This window comes from Camelus dromedarius, chromosome 14 (genome assembly GCF_036321535.1).
Source record: "Camelus dromedarius isolate mCamDro1 chromosome 14, mCamDro1.pat, whole genome shotgun sequence".
In the NCBI taxonomy this organism is placed as follows: Eukaryota; Metazoa; Chordata; class Mammalia; order Artiodactyla; family Camelidae; genus Camelus; species Camelus dromedarius.
This window is the reverse complement of record NC_087449.1, coordinates 53993659-54010296: the sequence shown is the minus strand read 5'-3', so window position 1 is coordinate 54010296 and position 16638 is coordinate 53993659. Positions and strand designations below refer to the sequence as shown.

The 16638-nt window shown below is 35.3% G+C and overlaps 1 protein-coding gene across 1 annotated transcript in view; it reads left to right on the top strand.

The window, feature by feature from the left end:
* Nucleotides 1-16638, top strand: part of CLIC4 (chloride intracellular channel 4) — a 65275-nt gene that overhangs the window by 28909 nt on the left and 19728 nt on the right. Inside the window, exons 2-3 of the mRNA XM_031464384.2 lie at nt 4084-4193; nt 15242-15367. Of these exons, the coding sequence (XP_031320244.1) occupies nt 4084-4193; nt 15242-15367 (236 nt within the window). The remainder of the gene's footprint in view (nt 1-4083; nt 4194-15241; nt 15368-16638) is intronic.

Sequence of the window (16638 nt, the reverse complement as noted above, 5' to 3'; positions counted from 1 at the left end):
AAGTCCTTTACTGATGGGCATTGGGTGGTCTCTGGTGTTTTGCTGTCATAAACAGTGCTTCATTGTTCCTCTGTCTTACTTGTATCTTTGGATATCTATATTAAGTATTTCTACAGAATGAATTTCTAGGTGTGAAATTGTTGGGTCAATTGCATACAATGAAGCCTTCAAAAATGACCATTGGATGACATTTAAATCTGAAAATATGTAAGAAGTATTAAATTTTCAGTCTACCTTTATTCTGTTGTTCAGATTGGGTAATTTTTATTGTTCTATTTTTCAGTTCACTGATTTCTTTCCTCTGTCCCCTCCATGCCTGTTGAACCCATCCTCTGAGATTTTTATTTCAGTTATTGTATTTTTCAGTCCTTAAAATTTCTGGTCCTTCTTCACATCTTGTATTTCTTTGTTGAGGCTTTCTATTTTTTCTTTTGTTTCAAACTGTTCATAGTTGCTCATTGAAGCATTTTTGTCATGGCTGCTTTAAAATGTTTGTCAGATAATTCTAAAATTTCTGTCATTTTGATGTTGACATCTATTGATTGCTTTTTTTTTCATTCAGTTTGTTACCCTTCTTGGTATGACAAGTGATTTTCAGTTGAAACCTGAACATTTTCTTATTATGTTATGAGACTCTGGATCTTGTTTAAACATGTTTAAACTTCTCTGACACTCAAATAAGACTTCTCTGACACTGCTCTGGAGGAGAGTGGGAGGGGAGAAGGGTGGCTATACCACCTTGTAACAGCTGGGTGGAGATAGAAGTCCAGGTGCCCTTCTTGGCCTCCATTGATACCCAAGGTGGGAAGGCTCCTCATTACTGGTGGGCAGAGGTGAGCATTCCAGCTCCTTATGTGGTCTCCACTGACACCCCAGTTGAGGGGACCTCATTATTGCTGGTTGATGGTGAAAGTCCAGACTACTCTGTACTAGACCTCCTCCTCTGACATTCCCCACCTCCCCACCCCCAAGGAGAAGGAAGGTTTCTCATTACTGGCTGGCAGGGTTGAAAGCCCTGGCTCCCTCTTTGGCCCTCTCAGATACCATCCTGGTGGGAGCATTACAGCCCCTAAAAAGTTGATTACATTAATTTGGGAAAAAAATAGATACATTGTAAAACATGATCACAGGTTTAAAAAAAGTAGTGTGTACATAGAAAATAAAAATCTGGAAGAATAAGTAGTGAATGATTCAAGGGTAAGGGAACTCTTTCTGTAGTGTTGTCAGTTTTCATTTAAAAAATAGTGTATATATTACTGTTAGAAGCAATTTTTAAAAAGCAAATCTTTTTTGGATGCCATTGTTAGAGACCTATGTGTTAATTTTTTACCATTAATACAAAGCTGGGTGTAGAATAAGTTACCCTGATTCTCAGTATGCTTTTCATTATACCGTAATACCCTCCTCAGTCAGTTGTACAAATAGGTTTTATTCAGTGTAGTTCATACTGAAGAGAGTAACTTTGATCCTTTAACTTTGTTGAAATGGAATTTTATTAGTACAATTTGGATTAAAGGAGGATGCTTTTGATTTATGACTGCTGGAAATCTGAATTTTTCCACAGCTTGACTATACTTTATGAAAACATCATCTGGCTAGTAGTTCTGAGTTTTCTAGTCCTGTTATAACTTTGGGAAAAGATATTCATGGCAGTATTTCTTATTTGAATTGTCATGAGTTTTGGGAGAACAGTTAATAAAAAGGCAGTTTTCCAGATTTATCTTAAAGAGTACACATGCTTTTATTTGTGCATAAGGAAAAGTAGTTTGATGAGTGTGAGATGTGTAACAAGCTTCTGCTATACCTCAAAGAAATAAATTGGAAAGTTGGTAGGAAATTATAGACAAAGGAGGTGAAAGCAAAGGGGCATTTGCAATCTAACCAGGTTTTCATGAGGAAGATTCTTCTGCCATACTCCATATACCAAGATCTTCAGTCTGTACTCTGCGATAAGCTCTGCAGACCGTTGTAGGAAATGACAGTGCAGGGCTTTGATCTGTAGCTAGTCACTGTTTATCTCCAGCTTGCCTTTAGTTGAATGTGCTTCCAAGTGCTTACATAGAACATCTCTATTTACCATCTTCTTTGCCAATTTGTTTATTTTAACACTGCCATGACAGGGAGCTTGGGAAATTATAGTTAACTTTATAGATTAAATAAATGGAATAGGATGAAGACCTTGAGTCATACTTGTTCTTTGTCTACCAGACTTTGCTGCTTTTTCAGTAAGGCTCAAATTTGTTGTACTTTTTCTTGTATTTATACTTCTGCTGTGAAGCATGTTAAAGCAGGGAGGGGAAAAGTGCAAAAAAAAAAAAAAACAAATTTAGTTATCTAAAGCCGCAGCTTTGTGTGAAAATATGAATCATCAAGCTATATAGAAAGGTCGTATGTTAACTTCTTATCTGTATAAACTCACTTGTGTGTTATCAGTGTTCCATACGTGGTTAGGTGGTCAGCATCTTCAAAAAAGCAAATTTGGGTTACCAATTTGTTATACATATTACATAGTAGGATGACTTGGTACTATAAACTGACCAGTGTTCTGAAGAAGAAATATCGTCCTAACTTTTCCACGTCAGAATTTCTCAGTGTGTTCATCAGATGCCTCACTTAGTGGTCTCCTTGCGTGCCTATAACAAAGTAAGGATTCCTGGGCTACACCCCAGGAATTCTTCTGAATCAGAATCACTGGATGTAAGGCCCAGAAAGAAGTCTTAATTTTGAATGTTTTTGGGGGGGTTAATCTTTATCACACCAAAGTTTAAGAAGTGAAACTTCTTTAGGAAGTAAAATTTTATACAAGTTGCAGTATTAGAAATTAATATAGTTCACTCTGGCTACAGTTCTGTGTATGTTTTGTTACTGATAAAGAATAAAAAAATTTTTTTTGAACCAAGCTCAGTTGTAACTATCCCATGCTGTCTGATTAGAGTAGGGTCCTGACATCTTATATGCCCATGTATTTTGTTGGTTACATTATGTTTAGTCAGGTAACTGCTTTTGCTTTTTTAGAAACTCCCCTCCATTTTCTCATTAGTTTAGGAGTTAATGACTTTACTTTAGGAATTAATGACTCTACTAATGTAATATTTTACTGAAATGGCTTCTGAAGTTTTTGAGAGTTATAATAAATAGTTCTTTTACCAGCGTCTTTGAATAACTTGCTTAAAGTTACTTTCTGGCCCTGTCCATAAACTTCATGATGAAGAGGACTGTGTTGGCTGCTAATAAGTGTCAGAATGTTCTCTTCCAGTGTGCTGGCTCTTTTTCTCATTTCCTGCTTCCCCCCTCCCTGCTTTTTAAACTTGGGACACATATGATGGAATTAAAGATTTGCCCCACTCTGATTTTTTAGGAAAATTCTACTTCATCATTGAACTCAGGGAAGCCAACGGCTCCATTCATTAAGTAGGATTACAAATGATTTATTATAAAGATATCTTTTGTTATTTTGCTGCTCTGAACAATGTGTAAACACAGGATATGGGATTTTTATAATGAATCATTTTTAAATGCAAGGGATGTTGGTGATTACTTTATTCCTCAGAGACAGGCACAAGTTTTCCTTTTTATGTTGCCTTATAAAGAATACTGTCTTATAGAAAAAGAAATGACTTACATTTCATAAAACCTATGATAGACTTTGTCTTTGCCCCAAGGCAAGAATATATGTACCCCGTAAGGATTGATTAGACCTATGCTGTCCAATTTGGTAGCCATTAGCCATATGTGGCTATTTAAATTTGAATTAATTAAAAGTAAGTAAAATTAAAAATTCAATTCTGTCAAACTAGCCATATTTAATGTACTCATATATCACAAGTGACTACCATGTTGGACAGTGTAATATAATTTCTATCATTGCAAAAAGTTCTCTTGGTCAGTGCTATATTAGTCTGGGCATTTTTAAGAAAAGAGAGAGGCAAATCCAAGTCAAATAATAAACACCTGAATTTCCACCCTTCCTTCCATAATGCAACTTTTCCTGTCTTCTAGTATCCTTAATTAACATTCAGAAATAAGTTTTGAGTATTATCATCACTTTGACCTTGTTTTTAAATGTTTATTTCTGTTTCCCAGGCTGGCAGTGATGGTGAAAGCATAGGAAACTGTCCCTTTTCCCAGAGGCTCTTCATGATTCTTTGGCTTAAAGGAGTTGTGTTTAGTGTCACAACTGTTGACCTGAAAAGGTAAGACTTGGTGGCAGTTGATGATCAACTTAAACTGAGTGTGTACTTTACTGTTTTCAGTTTGATTCTCTCACTTTGCTTGCATATGTTCACTAAACAAAATATACTGTATTAAAGTTCAGCTGATTTATGTACACGTTTAACTCATATTAAGTATTATGGATAATTTACAATGTTAGTATGTTGCATACTAACATTGCATACTCAGTCTTTTTAAGAACTTATTGTATGTTCACCTTATATTTCAAGAGCAGCACCAGGAGCTAAGTTTTATTGCGGATGCAGTGAAATCTTTGACTTTCCAGGATAAAAATGGAGCTGTGAAGAACTTTCTAAGCAAATGCCTTCTCAAATGTGCTAATAAACTTGTGACCTGTATAATCTGTATCTTTAAAGTCAACAATGGGATTTTAGGAAGCTGGATGTTACTATGGTCTATTTTGATTTAATCTACTTTCAGGGAATAATAGGAATTTTCTATAATATGATTTTAACCATATTTGGTTAAATATAATTATAGAATAAGAACAATTATCTATAGCCCCGTGATTGTTCTTGCTAGTTGAACAGTTGTTTCTAACTTTTTTCTCTCCATAGACCGAGGTGGAGAGGGCTAAGGGCCCTGACAGGTGGTAAGCTTTTTCACTCAGGAACTTCTGTTCTTCCATAGCAAATCAGTCTGAGGCAAAGGACATTCATACTTAAAAAAAAAAAAAAATTTAAACCAAGTGGTTAAGAACATTTATACCAACAGAAAATCTAGGATTCAACAGCAGAAATGTATTCCTCTTGACACAAATGCCACAACATGGTTTGCTGCTAATTTTTTAAGCATATCAGTCATGAACAGTTTCCAAGAAAAATATTGATAGGCTATCACTTGATGGATGGCAGAATTCATTTCATGTATGTTATCTCTCGGGCATCACAAAGTGAGAATTATCGGAGAGTTGTAGTCCTATTCCCAGTTCTCAGTTAGCATTCTCTGGGACCCCTGTCAGTTTCTTAAAGTTATTTTTTGCTTACTGCACTTATTTGAGATTTTGCATACTTAAAATTTATTTATTGATTAAATAAACTGATAAAAATAAGCCGTGAAATCTTCCAGGAACTCCTTTAGTTATATCTATGAATGTAGAGGAAAGCCTTTGGAGATTGTAAGAATTAAAACTAGAGGCTCTTTCAAAGACATATCTAGTGGATATTGGACAAAGCTATTGTAAGAATGAAATAATTCCTGTAGTTGCCCTTCTGTTACTGTTTTTTTCCTACTTGAATTCACAAAGGGAGTTTCCCAACATAACTGCTAAAAATAAACCTGCTGCCAGGCACACACCCTTACTGTGTCTTAAAATACGGATTTCTCCTATCCCATTTTTGGCTTGGAGCAAGTGAGTTGACTGCCATGCTTTGAAAAAGCCTTCTTTGAACAGCTCAATACAGTGCTTGATTGTGGTACATACCAGTAATAGCACCATAAATGGTGGAAATCTGGTTCAGAAAAGGATATGAACTATTTATGACTCTTTCTAAGTCATCTGTTTCACTTTTCATTTACATACTTTTAAAGGCATTATTCCTGGAAGTTCATTGATCTTTGAGGATTTGTATATGGTTTTTTGTTTGTTTGTTTTTTAGGATTTATATATGTTTAAGAGTAATGTATCCCACATGTAAAAAATGACATAAGGAAAGTAAGATGAAAGATTCAGGGCCTCCTAATTAGAAAATATTATCACTCAAAAAGGTGTATGTTTATTTCCTAGGACTTTGTGAAGTCAGCAGAGAGCACTTAATGGAGGAGTCTATATTCTTTAGCTTTCTTTAGGATGCTAAAGTACATCTAAAAAAACTCTTCTTAAGGGCAATTCAAAGTGTATTAAGTAGTACGTGATAATGAGTCTCCTCCATCCCCAACCCTTGGTCATCAGCTTCCCCTTCACAGGGATAACTGAATTTTGGTTTGGTCTTTATCATCCTTCCAGACCTTTTCTATGAGTTTACACACTTATATATAGTCTTAAGTAAGATTTCAAAGAGAAGGTATCCCAAAAGAGTGACCGAACACTGTCTGAAATACCAATATAAATTAAAAAGTTCTCAAAGAGGAATAAGACATCCTGTAGTAAAAAGTACCTTTTATAATATAGTCTTAACTTTAAAACTTTGAAATATGACTGTTTTTAGAAAGCTGTAGGGGAGAAAATGCCTATAGTGCTTATTGTTCTGCTTTTCCTGATAATTGCCTAATTCCTTGGTGTAAAGTACTGATCCCAGAACAAACTGGTGGAGAGCAATAGAATTCAACGGAGAGCTATTTAGAAACCCACTCTGTGCTCTGAGAAAAATGATTGTTACGTGATATTTCATCCATGAGAACAAACCAGTTTCTAGTTCTGGCGCTGTGACACGTTCTCTCTGAATCTCAGTAGGTGCTAATGACCGTGCTGGTGGTATTCACGTGCCGCTGTGAGGTTTGGAAGAACCTCCCATTGCTTGCCTGCCAGTGCTGCCTTAATGCTTTTGTGGGATTAATTTCTAAACCTAATTTTCTGTTTATGCTGCAATTATATTATAGAACTTTTAGATTAAAAAAAAAGTTCTCAGGCTTCAGAAGGAATTTAGGTTTATATCAACTGCCATTTGAACAAAAGATTCAGGTAGATATAAGTGAAAATATTAAAATGCAGGGCACATTTCAAGATGTTACCACATGTCATCAAGTTGGGAGCAACCAGGGCATAGTAGAAGGTGGTAAGGGTAGAGACCCGGTTCTGTGCGGAGAGAGCCTTGTCCTTGATTTCCCCAGAGCCTTAGGCAAGCTGCCTCATTTTCTTGGAGGTCAGTTACCTTACTTTTAAATTCAGGAAGAAAGAAAGGAAAAATAAACTAACATTCTTCAGTGTCCACTATGTGCTAAACATGGTTCGGGGTACTTTTTACTACTCTTTATCAAACCATTTTCAGACCTGTTCTTGAATAGAATTCATTATTTTATTACGCTTGTTTTATAGGGCCTTTCTGGCTGACAGGTTTGTGGTGGTGATCAAGGTGTTTACTTGAAGACTTCCACAATCTTCATTATGCTCAGAAGTTCCTAAATCAGAGACCAGCATCATTAGAGCATAGATAAGCCGAAGAGAGAGGTTGAGGGAAGAGAAAGATGAAAGCATGAAATTAGTAATATGAGAGAGAAAGAGAAACAGACAGACACACAGACACTGACTTGGATATAGCTCAGTGTGGTCATGTTTTGTCACATAGTTGTTATGGATAAACTTTTCTGGTTTTGAGAAATGAGAGTAGAAATGATAACTTTAAGAAATTATCTTTTTATTGTAAAAGCAGTGATATCTTCTGTATTACCAGTGATGAATGAAATTCCTCCTCTATGGTATTCTCTGAGAAAAATAAAGAAATCGGAGAAGACCACTTTAAGAGTCTGGGAAAGGCATGTTTTCATTTTCCCATTCCCACCTTAAACATTGAAACTGTCTCATCCTTTGTGTCATCACCAATGATTTCCTTCTGCTTCAGATGTCAACATAGCATTTGTCACATACTGTGTGAGTCAGACCCATGCGTAAATTGCCATAATAATGGCATAAAATTTTGAAAGATTATTATGTTAGTTTAAACTTTAATAATTTTGTAATAGTTTAAAATGTTTCAATGGAACTATATAACTGATAGTTCCATATAGCTTAAAAAGAGTCATAAACTCAGAACAAAACCTGATTTCTAAATAGATTCTTTCGTTATCATGTCTCTGTGGCTCCCCGCTTCTGAAAATAGTCTTCAGCAAGTTGAGAGATCACTTTGAGTTCCATGTATACATCTTCAGTAAACAGCAGCATGAATAAAACATACAGAGAGACTAAATGGAGTGGAACAGATAGACTTTTTAGAGAAATCATTCATTTCCTGCTACTGGTTAGTCAGGAAAGTACGGACTCCATTCTTCCCGTTGGTAAAGTTGACCTGACCTACATAAAGTCCCTGTTAGAACAATCCTGCGATTCAAGATATGTGTCTCATGAATATATTCTGAATCACATGCATACTGTGTGTGTGTGTGTGTGACAGAGAGAGACAGAGACAAAAGCAGAGAGGGAGAACTTAGCTGTCACATGTCTTTATGTTCTTTTTCAAGATGTTTTCAAAGGTAAAAAATCCTGTTGAGGCTACTAAGAGCTGAATTAGAAAAATGGATTGTTAGTGAATGTTTTCCTAAACCTATTATCTATATAAATTTATAAACTGCTTATACACTGTTAATAAAATCTGTTAAGAATTATAGAAGCTGTATTTGAAACATTTTCATAGGTGCTATTTTGTTTTAAAATGATTGCATCATAAATTTACATTATAGTAGGTAGATTAGCAGTATACCGCATTTAATCAAAATAAATAAAATCCTTTAACTGGTTGAACTGGGACACATAGACAAATGCCTAGTAACTGGGATCTTAGTGTCTTTGTTGTCCATGTGTCAATCATTCAGTTAGTGACTTTAGTATTAGAACATAGCAAACCTAGTGAAGAATAATTAATAGGAGTAAAGTGTTCTGAAACAAAAAATTTGTGGTGTTAACCTTTTTTTGGCTCATTTGCCACATAGTTTCCAGCATTCTCTTGGTTTGTGTGGATTAATTTTATGCTTTGAAAATCAGCACCTTTAAAAGGAAATTCAGTTAAAGGACAGGTTCTACATACTTAGTATTTTTTTTCTCCCACTGAATGAGACTAAGTCAACTAGTTACAGATAGGTCATTTTTAAGAACCAGCTCCAGTGGCTGTGCTGTACTCATTTCATACCAAGCAGCTGGAACTGAGCCACCAGCCAGAGGGCCTCCAGTTGTTTGTACTGAATTAAATTTTAATTGAAGTTAAGCTACTTAAGTTGCTTAAAGTATTAGCTCCTCTGTAAGGCGCCTCCTTTTCATTCCTTTCTTTCACTCTTTCTGTTTCTTGTTTTAGTTTGTTTCTCTTTATTCATTTCCTTTTCTTCATCTAGAAACAAAATGGGAGATAACAGAATAATTTTTTTTTGTCTAAATAAAAGACTACTATATGAAAAAAAAAGTCTACTCTGGTAAGTGATGGTAAAAACAAAACAAAACAAAACATTGAAGAACAGTCATGCTCTCAGCTCAAAGCATGAATTCTATGCCCTTTGCTTTTTCTAGATATCACTTAAGATAAATATTTGAATGAGTTTAAACGAACTATTGAATGTTTATTGAAGCCTTTTATGAAATAAGCCAAAGATGTCCTGAAATTTTTAGTCATTTGTCTGTCAGTTTCATTTCTCTGATACTGCAGTTCCTGAAATATTAAGGTTCTGTGAAGCATCTGTAAAAATGAGCCTTTGTGGGGCCATCAAAACACCTGAGACCTTAGAGTGCCAGGTGAGGACTTGAAGTTGAAGAATCTTTGATTCTATCTGGTTGCTGACTTGATAATAGCTTCTAAGTGAGTCACTTCAGTGCTTACAACTTCTCCGTTTATTTGTAGTCTGCTAATCTGTTTAGAAGCATTAAAGTTTCTTCTCAAATCTAGTTTTGTTTGAAGTAAGGACCTAACATGATTGTCCTTCATCTCAACAGTTAATCCTGGAGAATAGTTTCATCACCTTTAAAAAATTTTTAAATCTATAAATAAGCCTTTAGCAGAAACAAGATGGACTATTCACTAGTCATTAATATTAAGGGGAAAATTGGTAAGCATATGCCTGGTTTCACTTTACTTAAACGCCTCTATATTAACAGATTTCTTATTACCAGTTAATGCTAGATAACCAGTTTTGAACCATCATAGAGTTTAAAACTGTCAATTTCATTGCTTGCATAAATTTTAGTTCACTTTCACACCCATTATTTGATTTAGTCTTTACCAGCAAAGCAAGTTTTATATTCATAGTACGGATGAGGAAATCCAGACCCACAGAGGTTGTGATTTACTTAGTCTTATATCTGGTGAATGGCAGAACTATTCAATCTGGGACTTTAACCAGGTTCTTTTTATTCAGTCTTTGGTTCTTTCTTCTTTGCCATGCTAACTTTATTCCTGCTCTCACAAATATTTTTGTTTGGAGAACTTAAAAGCTGTCATAATTTATTATAGAATTAATAGCTATTTATTTTGCCACCCTCCCCCTGTGGGTTATTTTAAAGCATTGATCTCTTTCTTCTCCTTTACCTAACTCTACCCTATTCATTAATGCCTTATACTTAGGCATTAATGGACTGTTTGTTAATCATAAAAATGTTGCTGGATATGTTTTTTAACTTTGGAATAAGAGAAGTCTTTTCCAGGTGATCATAATTTGTATATGACAAGATTAAAGAACATTCTTATTCATCACTAGTATTAATGGGAGATGTAGTGTGTTCTCTTTTTCTTGTGTATTTTCTACAATTTTATTAGCCCTACTTGCTGTGAGATTCTGTTGTTCTTTCTTACCTTTGTGTTACCTTTTTAACTTTAAAATGTTAGGATTTAACAGAACTGTGGTATTAGCATAAAAACAGACATGTGGATCAATGGAACAGAATAGAGAGCCCAGAAATAAACCCACAGACCTATGGTCAATTAATCTTTGACAAAGGAGGCAAGAATATACAATGGAGAAAAGACAGTCTTTTTAGCAAGTAGTGTTGGGAAAACTGGCTAGCAGAATGTAAATCAGTGAAGTTAGAACACTCTCACTCTATACACAAAAACAAACTCAAAGTGGCTTAAAGACTTAACTATAAGACAAGACACAGTAAATCTCCTAGAAGAAAACATAGGCAAAACATTCTCTGACATCAATCTTAGCAGTGTTCTCCTATGTCAGTCTACCCAGGCAATAGAAATCAGAGCAAAAATAAACAAATGGGACCTAATTAAACTTATAAGCTTTTAACAGCAAAATAAACCATAAACAAAATAAAATAACAACATACGGAATGGGAGAAAATATTTGCAAATAATGTGACTGCGAAAGGCTTAATTTCCAGAATATATAAACAGCTCATACAACTTAATAACAAAAAGCCAAACAACCCAATCCAAAAATGGGCAGAAGACCTAAACAAGCAATTCTCCAGTGAAGGCATACAAATGGCCAATAGGTACATGAAAAAAGGCTCCAAATTGCTAATTATCAGAGAAATGTAAATCAAAGCTACCATGAAGTATCACCTCACACCAGTCAGAATGGCCATTATTCAAAAGTCAACAAATGATAAATGCTGGAGAGGGTGTGGAGAAAAGGGAACCCTCCTACACTGCTGGTGGAAATGCAGTTTGGTGCAGCCATTGTGGCAAACAGTATGGAGATTCCTCAAAAGACTAGGAATAGACTTACCATATGACCCAGTAATCCCACTCCTGGGCAGATAACCAGAAGGAGCCCTAATTCAAAAAGACACCAGCACCCCAAAGTGCATAGCAGCACTATTTACAATAGCCAAGTCATGGAAACAGCCTAAATGTCCATTGACAGATGACTGGATAAAGAAGATGTGGTTTATTTATACAATGGAATACTACTCAGCCATAAAAAATAAAACAATGCCCTTTGCAGCAACATGGATGGATCTAGAGATCGTTATTCTAAGTGAAGTAAGCCAGAAATAGAAAGAAAAATACCATATGAGATCACTCACGTGTGAAATCTAAAAAAAGAAAAAAAGGACATTATGAACTCATCTACAAAACAGAAACAGACTTGCAGACATAGTAAACAATCTTATCGGGGAAAAGGGGTGGGAAGGGATAAATTTGGGAGTTTGAGATTTACAAATATTAGCCACTATATAAAAACAGATTTTAAAAAGTTTCTACTGTATCACACAGGGAACTGTGTTCAATATCTTGTAATAACCTTTAATAAAAAAATATGAAAATGAATATATGTATGTATATGCATGAGTGGGGACATTGTGCTGTACACCAGAAATTGACACATTGTAACTGATGGTACTTTGATTAAAAGGATTTGAAAATAAATGTATAAACCCTAAACTGTTAGGGTTTCTAGATTCTTGATTATGTACAAGGTCTTCCTGAATTGAGAGGAAAAAAATATAAGTGGGAACAAATGTGAGTCTGAGTGAGAATATGAGTGGGTGACTTGAAGATGAAAGATGACTACGGTCTTGGACGTGGAGGACCCTTTAGTGATCAAAGAACAGGTGGAGAGGATGCTGAGTAAAAAGGAATAACCAAAAGAAACCAGTGAAATTAAAAATAGAACAGGATTAGTTCTGATTTGAAACTGAGTACTTATAAAATGTACTGGAACCTTATAGGCATACCTCACTATTGAAATAAATGTGAATCTGGAAGACTTACTCAGGTTTCATGTATTCCAATCATTTTGTGTTCAACTTTACCTTGTCTGACCAAAGAATGCTCAGTAAAAGAATCAGAGTTGAAAATCAAATCAGATTTTGACTTTTAAAAGTTCTCTTTTGGAGCTTAGGTTATTGTAGAAGTTAATAGATAGTCTTATTTTTCTTTGCTTGGGGAAGGAGGTAGGCTCTAAAACTTGGATAGAAAATTTGGACTATTTGGATAATTAATGTCTTTGTGTATTGAGTGGAATGTAGTAATAGAAAGATGAGGCACTCTCTGAACCTAAATTAAGGGAGAGAAGGGGATGTATGTGAGGCAGCGAGTGGGAGGAGGAGGAGGGAAGAAAGGGAGAGAGAGAGAATGGATGTAAGACCAGGGGAAATTGATAAGCTGGGCTGAATTTAGATTTTAGGGTACACTCTATTTAAAAATTCATTTTAATGACAAAGTATTTCACCTTCATGATACACTTTAAGATATCCTTTATTTTATTCAAATTATGTGCATTTGTGGTAAGGAGGGACGGAAGGAAGGGCAGTAGTAGGAGGGGGAGAAGTTCTTTGAAGCAATAAGTTATTATTGCTTTTTAAAGTTTTTTAAGTTCATCTTTTTAATTATGAAGGTTTTCAAACATACAAAAATAGAATAAACTTGGTAACTTCAGTTTCCTTATCAAGATTTTGCCCCCATTTGCTTTGTCCCCTTTCTTCTTTGTCTTTGCCGTCATCATCGTCGTTGTCGTTGTCTTCTTCTCCTTCTTCTTTCCTGAAATGTTTTAAAGCAAATCCTGGGAATCTGTCATTTTACCCCTGCTTACTTCACTGTACATCTCCAAACAATATGGAAATTTTCTTACCTAACCATAATGTCTTTATAACCTCTAGTACCCAGTGTGTAATCCAGTTTCTCCAGTTATCTCTAAAATCTTTGGCTGGTTTGTTCAACTCAGGATCCAAACAAATTCTATTCATATTTGGTTGTTGTGTCTCTTAATTTTTTCTTAATCTACAACAATCCCTTCCAGCTTCCATTTGTGGCTTTTTATCCTCATGCCATTGACTGGTAGAAATCCAATCAGTTGAACTGTAGATCCCAAATTCTGGATTTGGCTGATTGCTTCCTTGAGGTATCATTTAACTTTGTCCTGTAACTCCTCATGTTTCCTGTAAATGAACTTTTTGGTCCCAGGACTCCTTTATACTCTTAAATTATTGAGGACCTCAAGGAGCTTTCAGTTACTATTGATTTTACTACATTAAAAAGCAAAGCTGAAAAATTTAAAAATATTTACTAATTGATTTAAATAGAGTCATCATGAACTCATTACTTGATATCACAAAAATTCTTTTAATTAAAAATAAGTGTATTCTTCAAAACAGAATTAGTGATGACTGGCATTCTTTTACGTTTTTGTACATCTCTAATGTCTGCCTTAATAAAAGATAAATTCTCATATCTGCTTCTGTATGCATTACCCTGTGACATCACACACTGAATAGGCTATGGAAAACACTATCCAGGCATGAGAGAATAAGAGTGAAAAAGGAAAATGATGTCTTAATATTATGCGTATGGTTTTACCCTCACGGGCCGTCTGGTGAAAGGGTCTCCTCAGTCACACTTTGAGAGACAGCTGCCCTAGGAGGCTTGATTTTAGATTCAGGTTCAACTTTTTTGGTAAGAATACTACATATTCTTGATGTATACTTCATATTTTATCATTAAGATATGCACCGTATCTGGTTATGTTATTGATTCTAGGATTCATTGGTGGGTTTAGGTGAACCATTGTGTTTTTTAATAGGGTAGCATACCAATTTCACCATCTTTATCAGTGTTCTGTGTATTTTCAGTTTTTCCTAATTAGTAGGAGGAAAATGTCTTTATTTTTTAGTTTTGAATTTCTTTGATGACTGGAATTTTTGGGCATTTTTCCATGTGTTCACTTATTTTATCTATGACTTATCAATTTATTTTGAACCATACCTATTTGATTTTTTGATGACATTTTAAATGAATTTGGACAAAAATCCTTACCTAATACATATTTGAAGTCTTTCTTATTTACTGTAATATTTTGTCCATTTTCTGTTGCCACTTACTTTTTGCTTATGCTATCTTTTATACGTTGAAGTAATTTTGATATTAGACAGTCAAATCTGGTCAGCTTTTTCATTATTAAGTCTGAACTTACAGGAAAATCAAAATGAGATAGCATCTGAATTTGGAATCTGTTATGAAAAGGACTGTAGGAATCAGCTGTTCTTCTCCCATATTTTACAAAAAAAAAAAAAAAAAAAAAAAGGAAAAGCTTAGAAGCTTAGAGAAGCTATTTTGCTCATCTTTACCCAATGAGCTGGTTAGACTTGAGACTAGAGACTGACTTTCCCAACTCTTCTTCCCCTCATTCTACCACCATTTCTAATAAGTACCTCAGTTAAATTTGGAATGAGAATGAAGGACTTTGTCTTTGGTTAAAATCAAAAACTTAATTTTCTTATCATAAATGTTGTGCTTTGTGGAGGCTTTTGCTTCTTATTAGAGTACCACTGCAGCTGTTATACTGAGTGGAAAAAATACGATTTCTGATTCACTTTTATATACTTTAAAATTTAGAACCACTCTGAGAATTTAAAATATTGCTGCCTCCTCAGATAGAGTAAAAAAAATGACCTGATTTTGACCACTATTTTGCCTAACAGGAAGCCTGCAGACCTGCAGAACTTGGCTCCAGGGACCCACCCACCATTTATAACGTTCAACAATGAGGTCAAAACGGATGTAAATAAGATTGAAGAATTTCTTGAAGAAGTCTTATGCCCTCCCAAGTGAGTATCGTAGAAAATACGCATGGAAATATTGCCATCTCTTTAAAGCTTTGTCTTATCTGGTCCTTAGGGACATTTCTCTTGATTGTACTTGAGTTAAATTGTCACAGCATTAGGTTGGAATGACTAGGACTTCTCTTCATTCATTATGATGCTACAGAAATGTCAGAACTGGCTGCTGGCTAGGCCAGTAAGTCACACTAAGAAAGACAGGAATCTGATTAAGCTATAGAGTACTTGGTGGAAATAGGTTTGGGACATGTGAGTCCAGGTTATTTGAGGGATGGAGGTCCCAAAATGAGAGAGAAGTTTGGGGAGAAGAAGAGATGGGGAAGACAGGTTCAAACTGAACCCAGCTAGAATGTCGAAGCAGGGGTGTGGTACAGGTTGCTGGGAGATTTCCTTTCAGGCCATTTTAAAGGTAACTTTCTAAAGCTACCACCAAAGAGAATGAATTTTTTAGACTGCGTTGCTGGGATTTCATTTTTATTTATGTATTTCTTTTAAGGTGTTCTAGAGCCCCAGGTCCTGCATATTAGGCCACATGGTTAATGAGTTCAAAGTACTGAACTTTTTCCTGTAATGTGAGGTACAGTTGAGGAGTAGATGCACTGTAATGACAGTTACCCAAATTGCAACTATGAAGTTTTGTATCATAATGTAACGTTGGCAAAGGTTCAAAACATCATTGGTTTCTTTTAGACTTTTCTAGTTTCACTATCCTGAAAACTGGAATGTTTCTTCTGGCTCAGGCCTGTTCTTGCTAGTTAACTTGTTTTTTTTCCCACCATATACAGGTAAATTTCCCAAGAATAGGATTATTGGGTCAGAAAGTTCTAAAATAATTAGTTACTCAGCATTCATTCATTCATTTATTCTGCAAACAGTTACTGGGCAACAAAGCCCTACGGATACAATAGCTAACAAGACAGTTCCTGCTCTCAAGAAACACAGTCAAATATGGATGAGGAGGTAGTGATGATGTGGGAAAATGAGTGGAATCAGGAAAGGCTTTGGAGAAGAGATCACACTTGAATTAAACTTTAGTTGAAGAAAAAAAAGTGACATCCAGCAGGTGAGTGAAGGAATGACAGGCATTCCAGGCAGAAGAATTATTTTGGATAGTGTTTCTTTGGGGGACCTGAAGGTGTGGCTGGAGCGTGGCATGCAGGGTTGGAGATGGCAGGCAGGAAGGCTGCTAGGAGACATGAGTAATGACACTCTGTCTACAACTAGCCCACCTTCTGTTGTAAACAGAATTGCCCTCTGTT